Genomic DNA, 15,747 nt, shown 5'->3' with positions numbered 1-15,747 from the left:
TGCAGTTAGTTTTATAATTAGCTCATGTTTAGTCCTCCTAATTAGCGTCCGAACATCCGATGTGACACTCCTAAACTTTAGTACCTTGTATCCAAACACCCCTAGGGGTTCATGATCAGAAAGCAGTTCAGTACATGCCCCCTCAGCCAAGGACGCTTCAATTTCGTTTCTTTGTTTTTCCCCCCACAATGGACCACCTTATTGTCATCTGCATTTCTACTTAACCTGTCTGTGTTATATGATTCCTGAAGCTGAAGGAGCAGAGACCAGCAGCTTTGCACAAGTTTCATCAGAAGAGGCTTAAGTTACAATGATGATGCTAATGACCTAATCCAAGTATAATCTGCATTTCTACTTATTACCTGTGCCATAATTCTTAATGGAGTACTATATGCTTGAGACACTGTACTATTTTTCACCACAATTATGGAACAGATGAACTTTTTTTTTTCGAACTGTCAGACAGGCATGTCAGGGAGCAAGCAGACATGCATAGATCAAGATTCAGGAGCCAAATGGCTGGCAGGGAAAGAAGCAAGCGTATTTCAGGAAACAGCTGCCGCTGCCGTTTCTGCATCATCATCAACAACACCCGGATGGAGCATCCACAGATCCATCACATCCATCACACACCGAAATGGAGCTACGTGGGGAAAAGCCCTTTTTTTTTTTTCCTGAAAGATGTTATCACAATTCTTCACACACACTCATTCAGTTCCCTGCTAAAAATGTGCATGAGGGCATCAGGATGGGTCACCCCAATCAGAGGAGCTGACGACTGCCCGATTTGCGTGATCTAACCCAGGGTCACCGGTCAGATTAGATCCCTGCGTTTCAGCTTTTAGTAATGGCGCCAACAGGCTTTTGTTGGTTTAGAACAGGCCATGCGATCAAAATGGACATGCCAACAACCACCCCCACAGGAAAAGCTTGTGGTCAAGGTCAACCCTCATCTTACGGCTGCTAGGTTTCCATTCAGTCATTGTCAACATCACCGCCACATCAGCACTGCATATACCCTCACTAAGTTTTGTACTGATGCAGTTTTGCTAAAGCTAATCAGATAATTAAGGGCTGGTTATCTTTATGGCAAATCAGAGAGAAATAAGATATTTTCCCATTGTTCATACTAGTAAAAGTGTAAAACAAAAGTAGGATGGCAACAACTCCCTGAAAGGAATATATGAAGAAAAACCAGCCACAAACAAAAGCCATTAAATTTCCTGGGTGTTTCTTGATCCGTCCGGATCTCAAGAAATCCCCACTGCTTTGTCGCCGACTAATGGGACAAAAGCGTGTTTAGACCTCTCCATATTCAATTCGACGTAGAGATTGTAAGTTTGTTGACGTAGCAAAAACTAGACCATCTAAAAAACTAAGGTGTCCTTGTCAAACAAAACGATAATCAAAGGTGAGCGATAACCACTCAGCTTACCTCATGGACAAAAGTGACACAAGCAATCCGGAATGATTCACATGGCTTTGGCTGCAAGAGGCCCTTCTTAATCGTATAAAACGTTTCCACATAAGAGCACTCTGAAAGTTTATTGGGGACTGATACAGAATATCGTATAATTTATAGCACAAAGTTAGCCTATCTCAAATCTACGGCCCTGCTCAAATTTAAATAAGGAACATCAGTTGCACAATCTGCTGAGTAATTTAAGCTCTAGGATGATGCAAGAGATACTGAGGGTCCTACATGAGTTTCATCAGGATATCTATTGGCTATAATATATGCCCAGCAGTAAGCTCACCCTGGTTATTGAATTCCAACATGGAAAACTTAGGACAAATCACAAGCTTTCAATGCACTACATGAAAATAATATTAGCATCAAATGTCAAACCTAATATAGCAGATAGCTGATGAAGTGCATATCAAGTTAACAAGCACAGAAAATTTTCTGAGCAGACAGGAAGTCACAGACTCTATATACTTCTGGGGAATTTCATTTCTTATAAAAAGTCACAAGGAGATGATAGGCGGTACACACAATCCAATTCTCCTCATGTAACAATGTAAAACTATGGAACACAGCAAAGGAAGAAGGAAAAAAAAAACTAGTAGCGACCACACTCGATCAACCCACTTCAAGTATATGTTCACTGTCACTAGATCATCAGATGTACCATATACTTGTGATTTGTGAACAACATTTCAGATTTGCTGATCTGGTGATTCTCCGAAACACGGAAGCAGTTCAAGCTGATAAGTCCAGGAACCATGTTCTTTTTTTTTTGTTCTAACCATATGAACAGAAACTAAATTCTACTGATCTGTCCCCCTTTCGGCACTGCTACAACATGAAAACAGAAGGGGAAATGAACAGAACGAGAGAAGAAGATGAAAAGGTTCACCTTTGCTGTTTCTACCTCTGTACAGTGAGGCCAACACCCAATCGAGCAGGTGCCAAATCAAAATCATGACAAATTTCATCTCCGGACAGCCCCCAATCTTCACGCTGTCTCGAGCGTCCGGGCCAATTCGAGCGCGTTCTTGGCGATCTTGCAGTTGTCGTCGTTCACCAGGGTCTCACAGAGCTGGAAAGCTCCCAGCTTTATTGCTTCCAATGCCAATTCGTTGCTCTCCGAGCAAATCCAGTTGAGGACGAGCAAGGCCTGCTCGATTGCCCGGGAGTTGCCGCTTCCGGCGACGCCGGAGAGCACGGCAACGATGCCGGGGATCTTGCACAGCTCCTGGCGCCCCTCGCGGCACTTGGCGAGGAGGCCGAGCACCTCGACGGCGCGGGCGGAGCCGGCGGCGGCTAAGGTGGCGAGCGCGGGCGCCGCGCCCTCGCGCACCGCGCGGCGGCGGTTCTCCGGCAGCTTGCAGAGCTCGTACAGGGCCGTGGCCGCCTCGCGGCGCTCCCGCGGGCCTCCGCGGCGGAGGAGCCCCACCAGCTCCGGGATGACCAAGGGGTGCGCCCCGATGGTGCATTTGTTGACGTCGACGGTGGCGAGGCTGGTGAGCGCCGTGGCCGCGAGCGCGGCGACGGCGCCGCCGCGGCGCACCGCGGAGGAGAGCGCGTCGACGGCGCCGTCCGCCACGAGCCCGACGCGCGTGTCGTCGCCGTCCAGGGTGAGGAGCAGAAGCGCCCGAGCCGCCGCCTCGTCCCCGGCCGCCGCGTGCCGCAGCAGCACCGCCGCGTTGCCGGACTCCAGTACCTCCCTCCGCCCGGCGGCGCCGGACTTGGCCAGCCTCAGCAGCGTCGGCACGGGCGACGAGGGCTGGACCGCTGCCGCAGACGCCGCCGCTTCTTGCCTCCCCTGCGCACCCCCTTCCGATGGGACGGGGGCGGCCACCGCTGAAGGCGCGACGGTGGCTATGAGGCGGCGCAGCGCGTGGTTGGGGATGAGCGGCGGGGAGGGCGGCAGCGGGAGGTTGGTGACGGGGCAGGTAAGGTGCCCCCCGTCGAGCCAGCGCTGGATGCTGCGGCGCTCGAAGGTGTGGCCGGAGGGGAGGATGACGGGGTCCGTCATGACCTCCAGCGTGATGGGGCACCGGAAGTCGTCCGGCCACGCCTCCATTCCTGGCGGCAGGATCCGCGGCGCCGGCGCGTTCACGCGGAAGGGGAAGAGTGGAATGGGAAGCGTGTGGGACTCTGGTCTGGAGGGAGACGAAGCCGAAGAAGAAGAGGAGGAGGTCAGGAGGGGTTGGGAGCGAGTGGGGAAAGTCCGGCACTTCCGGTGGACGGGAACGGGCTACCGTGGGAGCGAGTGAGGAGACCACCCGGTGGGTTTAAGTGCGTCTCACACACTATGCAAGTTTCGCGCGCGACGGCTTTTGCGCGTGGCATCCTTCCACATTTTTGGTAATATGTTTATCTTAGTCATAAAGGATCTGAGGTCCTCAAATAGTGATGAATAGATATGTTTATCTATTTTTCTTTTAAAGTTGATCAGGATATACTTATTAGCGCCAAACCGATAAGTTTAAGTGTCATGAACACGTTGTGCACATTTCGTATGCAATGGCTTTTACATGTGTGGTATCCTATCACATTATTCGTCAATATGTCTATCCGTTTCTATTTTAGACCTAGCTAGAAAGCTTCCGACGTATTCATTAGCGTCAGCTATTATTTTTAATTAGTTTTCCTTTTAAAGTAGGCTATGCAGTTTCGGACATACTACTCGTTGGCATAGAGCCAATATATTCATCGGCTTTCTTTATAAAGTTGGTTAGGAAATTTCGGCATAATCCTTTGCGCTGAACCAATATATTTATCCGTGTTGTTTCTAAAGTTGGCTACGGAGCTTGTAACATACTAGTCTATTTTATTTTTAAAAATTGTCTAGGAAGCTTGGCATATTCGAGCGCCGAGCCAATATGTTCATCTATTTTGAAATAATCTGATTTCACAGTTCTAAACGACACATACTGTATAAATTGCACCATAAAAAAGACCGGTCGAAAAAACTTATCTCTTTTACTATGGTTACAAAGATTGTGCTATGCTATCTAGTAGTATCTGGTAATGAATGTTGGTAAAATAAATCATGTATATTTTGGTAACTATTATATGGAGGATTAGTGCCTTTCTAATGAAAAGATATGGTTGAAATAGTCGACGTGGACCACAATTAATGTTAGCGCTGTTGACAAGGATATATGCTCCTCGTGCCAAAATGGGATGGACAGTTGTCGCAACCTCAATGTTTGGAGGCATAGTGCCATCCTGTTTTTGTAGTATGTAATCAATGCTCAAATTTTGGAGTGGGAGCAGGGGACTTTACTATTTTGCTATTGTGCCATGATGTGTGTATTTTCATGTGTTTTGCATGGCATGGGAGTTAAAAAATAATATATTGTTGTGGAGGGCTAGTAGGATTTGGACTTGATGGGCATGGTGATGGCTTTTTGTTGGGTTTGAAATGGTTATAGAAGAAAGTATGTCTACTAACCTACTAGTATTCATCAAACGAATATTCCACCTAGAAAATTCAATTGTTTTGTTCTTGAAGTCATTTTGTTTGACTTTGTGGTTTCTAGAACAAGTGTGAAAAGGTTGATCAACTTTGTTCAGGGAGTTATCTCATTGCCTGCTAGCCAAGTTCAGCAATCGGATATGGCGTCGGAAACAAGAGGTGGAGACATCGCAATAGCCATCGGTAAGCGGGTAGATTTACTTCATCCATGGATTGTTCATGCTTGATCTGTAGAGTTTAATTTCGCAGAGAAATTAACAACTTATTTGTTGACTTGTTGGCACCATGGCCTCTGTAACTTTCAGTGTCCGTGATCATCGGCGGGATCGTGGTGATCGTGGTGTCGGTGCTCATCTACAAGTGCTGCAAGCTGCGCATGATGCGCAAGTACGGCGGCCTTCCGCCGCCGCCAGTCCTGCCTTTGGTGGAGACGAGGACGGCAGCGGCGTTGCCAACCAGCGGCAACGGCGGCACGGCTGCCATGGCTAGCGTCAAGCACAGCAGCACCAGCAGCAGCTATGGCGCCGTGGACGTCGTCAAGAACCGTCCACTGAGGTTCAGCTCGCTGCAGCTGCAGGAATTCACCGGCAACTACGCCGAGAAGCTCGGCGCCGGCGGCTTCGGCGTGGTGTACCGAGGCCAGATCCCGCTCCCGGATCACGGCAGCCTTCCGGTGGCCGTGAAGGTCCTCGGCAGTGAGATGGGGCGGCGCGCCGAGGAGCAGTTCATGGCGGAGATCGGCACCATCGGGAGGACGTCGCACGTCAGCCTCGTCCGTCTCTACGGCTTCTGCTTCGACGCCGACCTCAAGGCCCTCGTCTACGAGTTCATGCCCAACGGCTCGCTCGACCGCCACCTCTTCTTCCACGACGCCGGCGGCGGCGGCGACAAGCTCGGGTTCGACAAGCTCTACGACGTCGCCGTCGGCACGGCGAAGGCGATCCGGTACCTCCACGACGAGTGCGAGCGGCGGATCATCCACTACGACATCAAGCCCGGCAACGTCCTCCTCGACGAGGCCTTCCGTCCAAAGGTCGCCGACTTCGGGCTGGCGAGGCTGTGCGAGCGGGAGAGGACGCACATGACGATGACCGGTGGTGGGCGGGGCACGCCTGGGTACGCGGCGCCGGAGCTATGGATGGCAGCGCCGGCGACGCACAAATGTGACGTGTACAGCTACGGGATGCTGCTGTTCGAGATCCTGGGAAGGCGGAGGAACTACGTCGACGGTGAATCGAAGGACGAGAGCGCCGACGAGCGCTGGTACCCGCGGTGGGCGTGGCGGCGGCTGGAGCGCGGGGAGACGGAGGTGCTGGCGGCGCGGGCGCTCGCCGGCGAGGCCGGCAAGGAGGGGAGGAAGAAAGTGGAGCGGATGTGCGCGGTGGCGCTGTGGTGCGTGCAGTACCGGCCGGAGGACAGGCCGTCGATGAGCGGCGTCGTGCGGATGCTGGAGGGCGACGAGGACGTCGCCGCGCCGGCGGTGAGCCCCTTCGCGCATCTCGACTCCGATCAGCTGGTGTCGCAGACTTTCACGGCGGGCACCACCACCACCACGTTCGGATCCGCCGCTTAGACTGCATTGATTATTAGGTTCTCCTCCATTCACCCTGTAAACATTTGCTCTTGTAGTTTTATGCATTTGCCTTGTTTGGAAACCTCTTACCATCGATTGTATTGCTCTTGCTCCTACCAGCATCTATGGTTTAAAGGTGTCACTGTAAATGCAGTAATCGGACTATATTAGAAAATTTTCAAATACCATACGAACTTTTCTCAAAGTTCAAATAATGTTTGATAGAAAAAGAGAGATGTTATTTCATATACAAACAATCGATGCTGGTGTTGGTGCGATCAGATCGCTAGCACGACGAACTTTTCCATCCATGGCTGTCCGGTAAATAAAATTTCACTTGCTTAAAGGTGGGAATTAGTAAGTATCGGTGTATTTCTCAGAAAAAATGGAGAAATTACCAGGGAGTCGAACCCCTGGCAATAACATTAGAATGAAGTGCACTTTACTTCAGTTTTTCTTCCGGCTTTTAATTTGAGATTAACTTTAATTTCAATGTGATTTAGTCCTCCCAGCCGGTAAAAGACTATAGTAGGATATACTCCAGGACTCCAGGTTGGGTAACAAGCTGCATCTTCTGCTTGTTCCATTCTAAGAAATTTCTAAGAACCACATAGATTAAGAGAAAGTAGAAGGGCAATGTCCCTACTCTGTTCAAAAGATAGAAGGAGTCCAGGATCTAGAGCCAGAGCCTAGTCAAACCGAACCAAAGAAGCACAAGCATACAAGCATACAAGCATTGCAGCCAAGTAGGCAAGGAACATGCATGCATTCTCTGAGAAAATAACTAACTATTAGAGATATTGTTTCATGGGTTAGTTGAGTTGATTTGTTTTGTTTTGACTAAGTGTAAAAATCGGTCCCTACTTTTGGACGTCAGATTAGCTAGTTACAGGCGTACAGCTATTACAAAATCGAGGTCGATCCAGGCTTTAAGACCAGGTGAAAGAAACTGCAAATCACAATCTTCTCCTGTCCACCAGACGTGGACTGAGCCCACTTCACATTAGCAATAACAAACTTGATGAGTGGTGCAATTGCAGTAGCAAGCCACAGGGAATTGAAGCTTCAGTAGCAGCCAGAGGAAACTTCTGAGGGTTCAGGACGGCCTTTCTTTAAGTAATCCTTTTGCTCGGTCTTACTCAAGGTCACTGTCTTCCTTCTTCTTTGGTCTTCATGTGAAACTACCTTTTTCTAAGGGCATCACTTTCCAAATATTTTGTAGTGCATCAAGTTCCAGATATAGCACTAGCCTCATTTTGAAAGGCATCCGCATCGACATGATGTTTGATGTTAACTGTACCGGGCCTCACACTTCATTGCGAGTTTGCCACCACATTATCACAATATCACAGCTATGTACACAATTGATGAAACCAACGCATGCATTTCTTAGGAGGTGTTTGATACTAGGTGCTAAACTTTAGCAGTGTCATTAAGCTAATTATAAACATGCTAATTAGGAGGACTAAACATGAGCTAATTATAAAATTAATTGCAGAACCCTGTGCTAATTCGCGAGACGAATCTATTAAGCCTAATTAATCCATCATTAGCAAATGGTTACTGTAGCACCACATTATCAAATCATGGACTAATTAAGCTTAATAGATTCGTCTCGCAAATTAGACTCCATCTGTGTAATTAGTTTTGTAATTAGCCTAGGTTTAATACTCCTAATTAGCATCTAAACATCCGATGTGATAGGTGCTAAACTTTAGAGGGTGTATCCAAACACCAGCTTATTACTCTAACTGCGCTCGTTAGCTTGTGCTCAATGTGGTCGCCACTGCCCAACCTGAAGGCTTTCTCCACATCTGACCTGTGAAAAAACTATATATAAGTAAATTCAAGTATTAGAACGTACCGGTTCTATTTAACGCTGATTTAAAATAGACCTAAATTTGAAAGTGAAATATGTAATAATAGGCCATTAGGTATGCAAATAGCAAAACAAGGCCTACTGTGACTTTCCATTAAATTGCAGAGAACCACACTTCAGCTCTTTCAGAAACTTACTTTTCCTGTAGAAGCACCATAGCCTAAATAATTATAGCTGAAAAGGAAAACAGAGGAAACAACTTCAGTCACATGTAACACATATCAATTGGAAAATGTCGGCAAGTATTGACAAGATTAACAAAGGGGACATAGCAATACCACCAGCAACCATCTGATCAGCCTGATTTGAACAAAAACAACCAAACTGAATGAACAATAATTATCTGTCAACAATTTCTACAGACAATTTTAGTAATTGATTACAATATTGCAATACATCTAAGTCTTACTATTGTTCGGAATTCAATTTTTAACATCTAAGCTGTTGTCGCGCTTAGCTACACAAGTGCAACTTTTCCACGGTGAACTGTGACCAGCAACTGTTTACTTCTTAGATCTCGTTGATTAGTAGCTGGTTGGTCATTTACTTATCTGTATAATCACCATGTAAACTGAAAGAACCTGTAGCTGATTCCCGTATGCACTCCTCAAATTCTTGACCAAGCCAGAGAGATGTCTACACAGCTTTCATAATTTCATATCTATGGGGACAAAAAAGGTAAATAGTTATTGGGTGATTCTTCCAGCTTGAATGATGAAATAATCCACTCTAAAAGACTAAATGCTACTAAACCCTCTTGCTTTAGCAAAGGCACCATATATATAGTCACTTAATCATGCGGATTTCATGGTTCGTATGCAAAAACTTTATGTCATTTTGACGGCTTGGTCAATACTAACTCTCTAGTCTCTACCACCACCAAACCCTTACCTTATTTGATGTTCAATTTCTTTGATGACTTGGTCAATAATTCCGTACCCACCCGTCACCATCAAACCTCAACCTCCGCTTGAACCTTGGTAATGAGTTTTTCGCCGCGGCTAATTGTTACTAAAAGTTTATACAAGACTAAATTTAATACCTCTGCTTGAACCTTGGTAATAAGAAGATTAGACAGCGTATTATAGTTTTAACGTCTCCGAGTGACGAGCAGAGGATACAAATCGCCTGCTGCCAATATAGGTAAGCCACCGGCTAGAGCTTCGCGCTTGGCTTGGCTTGGCTTCACTATCCACAGCGCTAGCTCCAGACTTCCGGTGACCTCATCACGCGCGAACCAACGGCGGCTGACCGCGGGGTAGGGTCACCGCCCGTCAGCCAACCGTCGCCGGAATCCGGCGGGCGCATCGCCGCCCTACGCGTGGCGCGAGGAGCGTGCGGAACGGACGGCCCGAACCCGCGCGCCGCCCACCCACCGCGCCCTTATCCGTTTCCGCGTCACCGACGCGCGGGGCCCGCGGGATCCCGGCATTACTCCTAGCGGCAGCAGCAGCGGCGGGCGGCCTGCTATCCTTGACCGTTTCACCGCGCGGTGAAAGTGAAACCAAGCGGAGAGAGGGAGCGCGCGCGGAACGGAGACCGAGGCGTCGCTGTCCCAACGGCTACGAGGGGGCAAGGGGGATGGGGAAGGGAGGAGGGTCGTTGGTTTTGGTTGGTTACCGCGTGTACTTTGAATGACAGTTTGACTGCGTGGTGGGGCCCCGAAGACGGAAGCAGCCAGCAGGCCAGCCACTCAGTCAGTCAGTCAGTCAGTCAGTCAGACTGGGTCGGTCAGTCAGTAAAGTTTGGATGGAGGCAGGGGCACTGTGCGTGTGCCGCCATTTTCCTTCAAATTCCTTCCACATTTGCAATCCGCCCCATCATGTTCGTGTGCTGAGTACTACGTATTTTTTTTTCTGAACTTGATACGTAGTTGATATGTTTTTTTTTGAGAGGGCGTAGTTGATATGTATACTTATTGCTATTCGTCTGCTTTTGTTTCAGCCCGTTACGGCCTTGGCCCATGGGCCATCTATTGATCTATATCTTTCGCCGAGAAAAAAAAAAGGAAAAGGATGGGAAACTCGTGCCGTTTCAAGCCCACAAGACGAAACTGACTGATCCGCATACCAGGCCCACGCGTGCGTGCGTGCGTGCATGCGGCCCTTATTCAAAGCTTCATGGGCCGGCCCAGTTTGACTGCGAGGTAGCAGCCAGTGAGTCAGTGTCGTCACAGTGAGCAGGCTTGCTCCTTCAATCTGTCACTCTGGATGGAGGTCTGCGCATGACGCCATTTTCCTTCAGATTTTTTTTTGCAAGTTTTGCATCTGCACCATCAATCCATAATATACGTAGTATGTGCACGTTTGCTTAATATCCTTTCCTGCCGACAAAAAAAGGAGGACAAATTTTGTGCCCATTATATTTTCTTTTTAGAACATGCTGCCGTTTCCATGCCAAAATTTGCTGCTGCTTCAGATGAAGAGTCAGCTTCCCAGGCCAGCCCATACATGTACCTTTACGCCCCCCATATCAACTGGTAACATTAAATGGGCCGGATGACACCATCATGGGCTGGCCTTCGTGGCACTCATTCGCTTTGTCGGGTTTGATTGATGTGAAATTGACAAGCTAAAAATGGCCTGATCTATTCTATTTATTAATGCCTTAGCTAATAATGGTGATGGTGCTGGTTTCATCGCTTGAGCAAAATTTAATGTGACGTCTTTGTAGTACCATTTTCCTTTATTTGGAATGAAAGTCTATGTCCTCTCCAGTTTAATAGTCCTTTTAATCAAACACTCTTTTTTTTTAAATCGTATTAGCCCGTAGAAATTGTATGTATGTATGTATTTCCAAGGCAAACAAATTGGGATTTAATTGCAAACTTTTGTTTTATGAGGTAGAGGTACCAAATCATGTACAGGGTATCATAATTAGCTACATCCATCTTTTTTCTGATCAGCTATCATGTACAGGTATCAGGCACCATCTTCAGGGGTTGTGGATGCTGTTTTTTGTTTTGAATAATTACTTGTGGATGCTGTTCTCACGTGCATTACACACACATTTCTTCTCCACAAGTAAATTAGAGGCAGATATGAGATAACTCAACCGAAAACATTGTCCTCTTTATTTGAAATTTAGTATCACAATTCACAACTGCTTTTACTGCAAGATACTGTACAGTAGACAACAACATGACTCACTATACCATGCATAAGTTCGCATGCAGGAAAATGACTAGAGAGGACATATTAGGAGCCCAAATAAATACATGTAATAGGATAGTACAACACTACTGCACATATTATTTCTATAAACTGGGATTAAATATACCCTTGAGTACCTTGAGTCAATCCACATACGCCAAAAAGCCTCGTGCTTCTTAATTGGGCCTGTTCGCTTCAGCTTCTACTGATGTTGGATCAATAAGCTCACACGGAGTTCACATACATTGAAGCTATAACGTCCTTGAGGCTGAACGATAGGGTGAATGCATCGTCGCGCTTGTACACGAAATCCATTGTTCGTGCAAGGTCGACTGGTATCTCCAAAAGTGTCATGGGACGTTTCCGCTCCAGGCATTCCTCGATGATGTCCATCCATGCTTGTTCGATTATAACTCTAAGCTTTTCGTTGGCTTCCTCCATTGTCACCCCATATTGGTTCATGCAAGTCTGCACCGTGGACACCACATGCTCTGAAGCTTGTTCCCGCTGCAAGAGGGATGACGGCAACAATGGGAATAGAGTTTTTTTTGAATGCAACAATGGGAATAGAGTTAGGAAATAATTAAAAAGATGGAGAATGGCTGAATGACATAAATATATAATATCTCCACTACTGATGAAAAGATTTTACAACGTTTAAGAAGTTTATTTCTGGAGAGATTTGGTAAACCTCATGCGACACGATGTCATTGCCGACGCGCCCCACGATACAAGCACCCCTGATAATTTTTGGAAAGGTGAAAGCCCAATTGACATCCTCTCTAGTAGTCACATCTCCCAGTGAAATGAGCACAAGGTTTGTAATCTGCATGCATACACTGCTACTCATGGAAATTTGGAGGTGCTCTTCAACATTAGTTGGTATGTAGTGTTCATCGCGCCATTTCACCTCAGCATGGTAGGATTTGGCAGTGTGGATAACCTAAATAGAAGATGTACAAGATGTTAAAATTAAATGAACTTGCCATGTGTTTCTTGCTTGTTTTTCTTTGACCAAGATGTTAAGACGAACTTGTCACATCTCTTTTTGAGCAACCTACCAGTTCTTTGATCAATTCAGCATGCTTGTTTTTCTGAAATTTTAACTCTTCCTCCATCTTATTTGTACTGTTAAGTATGTTGATGAAGAGTGCCTTCAAGTGTGCTGGGAGCTGTTCTGTGATTTGTTCATCCCACCTGCCATCAGTTTTTCAAGCAGAGGTAGTTTTAGCAATGTGTAAACTTTGTTCATCCTAGCTATATGTTTAATCTGATTTCAAGAAGTGAGCTAGGCGAACCTTTCCATGGCTGTGGTGAAGATATTACTCTCTTTTGTGGTTCCATAGTTGTCATAAAGGTCATCGAACATGGTCGCATATATGGTGAACTTAGTCAGCATTATCCGTGAATATGAGTAATAAGGCTCATAAACCACTCCCATCATCCAAAAATGCAGCTCCACCATTCTGTCCCGTGTGAATCTCAGGTCCGTCCCTAATTGGAAATCCTTCCACCATCTATAAGTCAACGAGTAAATGTATATTGTCAGCATAGTATTGTTGGTTGTAAGAAATTTCACTAACTTATTATTGCTATAGTGATGTGTCTCCTTACATTGTAAGTTCTTTCAACTCATCGCAGTAGATAGCTTGCAAGATGTTGTAGTCCATCTTTGCAAACTCCAGTATGGTCTCATCTCGCGTAGCCTTCTTCTCATATACTGAGATGTAGCGCCTTGCCTCCACTCTCTTGACCCGTCTGAACCGAGGTGTCTCCAATGTGCACTGCACTTCCTCTGCCAGCTCTGGCTCCAGTTTTTTCGTCATCAAAGATTGGAGGCGGATCTTGTTGAAAGTGATGATGCTGTCAAGTATCTCCTCCCCGTGAGTTCTCAGATGCGCAGCATTGTACAGCATCAGCAAGCAGGTGACATCATCGCTCGAAATGTTTCCTTGCTCATCCCTAAATTTCTGAAACACATCTGTATACGTATTTGAACATTCATTCATTCATTTGTTCATGTCAATGCAACTAAAGTTGTAGACTACTAGTCTACTACACATAATACCACTTTAAACAAATTAAAACATATCTAACAGCAGCGTGTCAACAAAACAAATAAAAACTAGATAGCAAATTTCAAAGTATATAGCTTTTAACTTGCTGTCTTACCTGAAGAGACAGTGTGCCCTTGCTTCCTGAGCAAATAGAACCGCAAGGAGGTGATATAGAGGTCTTCAGAGCCTATATCATCCTTGTCATCGTAGACAGAACAAAGTAACTCATCGATCTCCTTCTTGTAGTGGTAGTCGACCCCAATCGTTTGCAGCGTGTCGACGAGCTCCATCTTCCGAGCCAGGTCGGAGGAGGCAATGGTGGCCAGTATGATCTGCCTCACCTCCTCCTCTTTTATCTGCGCCCTTTGCTTCAGTGACAAGAGCTGCATCAAATTGATAAATGAATGAATTAAGGCAAAACCTCTAGTGCACAAGCACCATTTGGTCCACCAATGGACAAGAAAGCCTATTTAAATCAACATAATATTTTTTTGGAAAATTTTCTAGCTGGAGTAAATGTTCTTGTGCACCCTTTAAAACTTAAAGCCCAAGTCACAGTGTATTAGAAGGAACAAGCAACAATAATAAGCAGCATCTGTCTTATTGTGTGGTGCTTTTCTCCATTACATTTATCATCTGTTAGAAAATTCTCTTTTTCGTTACTTTCACTATATTGGGCCTGAAATTCGATCTTTGGGTAAGCAGAGTAGTTTTATAAGCACATCATAAAGCAGTTTTTATCAAAAAGGTTTTGAAATGCACTACTACTTGCCGACCAAATACTATACGTGCACTGGATACCAATTGCCCCACAACAAGATGTAAAATGTCCCAACCTTGGTATTTAACTTGCATGGAAATAAAGTAAAAGACAAGCAAATGCGTTTTATGCAGTAGCATCTCATCAGTTGGTGCTTGTACCTAAGGAGTTTTTTTTACTCAGGTACATGGGTGGCAGTTAGTCTTTGGATTGCTAGTCATTAGAGTACGTGTTCTTACATTCCATTTTTGGCCTTGTGTATCCTAGATATGCAATGGCTGGGAATGCTTTTCAAATACTGTTACCATCTCGATGTAAAAACTTCATAAATTAATAGACATCCGTTATCGAAGAAAGATGTTTTATATATGTGTGATTATTGATCAATCTCATCGTCCTTTTTACTGCAGCTGCGATGGAGCTAAATGGTTATACTTTTGTAGAAAATCGTCTTGTATGTGTTCCCACTATTCACAAGTGTAAATCATTTTTAGTTTTGTTCTATGTCAAATTTATCTAATTTATCGAAAAAACACACTAACACGTATAACATCAAATCTTTTGGCTAAGTTATTGCATTTATTTAGTATTGTGGATGCTCATCTATTTTTCTTTAAATGTGATAAAAGTTAGAGAATTTTCACTTAGAATTAATAAAACTAAATTAGCCTATAGTACTTTAGAAGGAAGGGAGTACTTGTGATGGAGTATATGGGACGTGATGGAGGAAAAAGTCACCCCAAGGGCTGGGGGTGTATGACCGGCCCTTGCGCTGCGCCTGTGACACCTGGAGGATAGGATCGCCCGTGGTCGACATTCTGACTGCTGGATCGGGTTGTGATTGCTGGAGAGAGGCTGCAGGCTGGTGGCTTGGAGATGATGGCTGGGCTCCTGGCCTCTAATTATAGACTTGCAAACTTGGGGTGTGATTGCAAAACGTCATACATCGTATGAGTGTAGCTATTCGCTTCTTTGAATATTAGTTGACTGCAGGATGTACTTGCATTATTATATCTGTGATGACTGATGAAGGGATTCAAATTGGACCTACCCGAGCAAAAAGGTTTCAAAGCTAATTTCTCACCAATGACTTTGCACGAAAAAATATATAGGTCAAGGAGAAGGCATGAACTTAATGTACTCTCTCCGTCCCAGAATATAGCTATGTTTAGATTTTTTCAAAGTCAAACCTTTTTTCAATTTTGATTACGAATAGCGAAATAATCATAGAGACTAATAACATAAAAATAATCATATATATGTAACCTTTTCTATTTGAAATAAATTATTTTTAGAGATATAGTTGGCCAAAGTTAAGAAAGTTTGACTTTGGAAAAATCTAAATATAGCTATACTCTGGGACAGAGGAAGTAATATATAGTTCTAACTATAATT

General features: G+C 45.3%; 3 protein-coding genes across 3 annotated transcripts; 1 reads left to right on the top strand and 2 right to left on the bottom strand.

Annotated features, from left to right (window-relative positions):
* Window positions 1–1,927: 1,927 nt before the first annotated feature.
* LOC101766684 (U-box domain-containing protein 8) lies at window positions 1,928–3,705 on the bottom strand. The gene has a single exon (XM_004972828.2). The coding sequence runs from the start codon at window positions 3,528–3,530 to the stop codon at window positions 2,460–2,462; it is 1,071 nt and encodes a 356-aa protein (XP_004972885.1). The 5' UTR covers window positions 3,531–3,705; the 3' UTR covers window positions 1,928–2,459.
* A 1,270-nt stretch (window positions 3,706–4,975) lies between these two features.
* LOC101766278 (rust resistance kinase Lr10) lies at window positions 4,976–6,697 on the top strand. The gene is made up of 2 exons (XM_004972827.3): window positions 4,976–5,114; window positions 5,237–6,697. The coding sequence occupies exons 1-2, from the start codon at window positions 5,072–5,074 to the stop codon at window positions 6,502–6,504; spliced, it is 1,311 nt and encodes a 436-aa protein (XP_004972884.1). The 5' UTR covers window positions 4,976–5,071; the 3' UTR covers window positions 6,505–6,697.
* Window positions 6,698–11,696: 4,999 nt separating this feature from the next.
* LOC101763978 ((E)-beta-farnesene synthase) lies at window positions 11,697–15,169 on the bottom strand. The gene is made up of 7 exons (XM_004974401.2): window positions 15,050–15,169; window positions 13,708–13,975; window positions 13,150–13,516; window positions 12,834–13,052; window positions 12,597–12,732; window positions 12,227–12,478; window positions 11,697–12,042 (listed from the first exon to the last, which is right to left on the bottom strand). The coding sequence occupies exons 1-7, from the start codon at window positions 15,167–15,169 to the stop codon at window positions 11,761–11,763; spliced, it is 1,644 nt and encodes a 547-aa protein (XP_004974458.1). The 3' UTR covers window positions 11,697–11,760.
* Window positions 15,170–15,747: the final 578 nt, after the last annotated feature.

Source organism: Setaria italica, chromosome VI (genome assembly GCF_000263155.2).
Source record: "Setaria italica strain Yugu1 chromosome VI, Setaria_italica_v2.0, whole genome shotgun sequence".
Classification (NCBI taxonomy): Eukaryota; Viridiplantae; Streptophyta; class Magnoliopsida; order Poales; family Poaceae; genus Setaria; species Setaria italica.
This window is presented reverse-complemented; position numbering and strand designations above follow the sequence as displayed.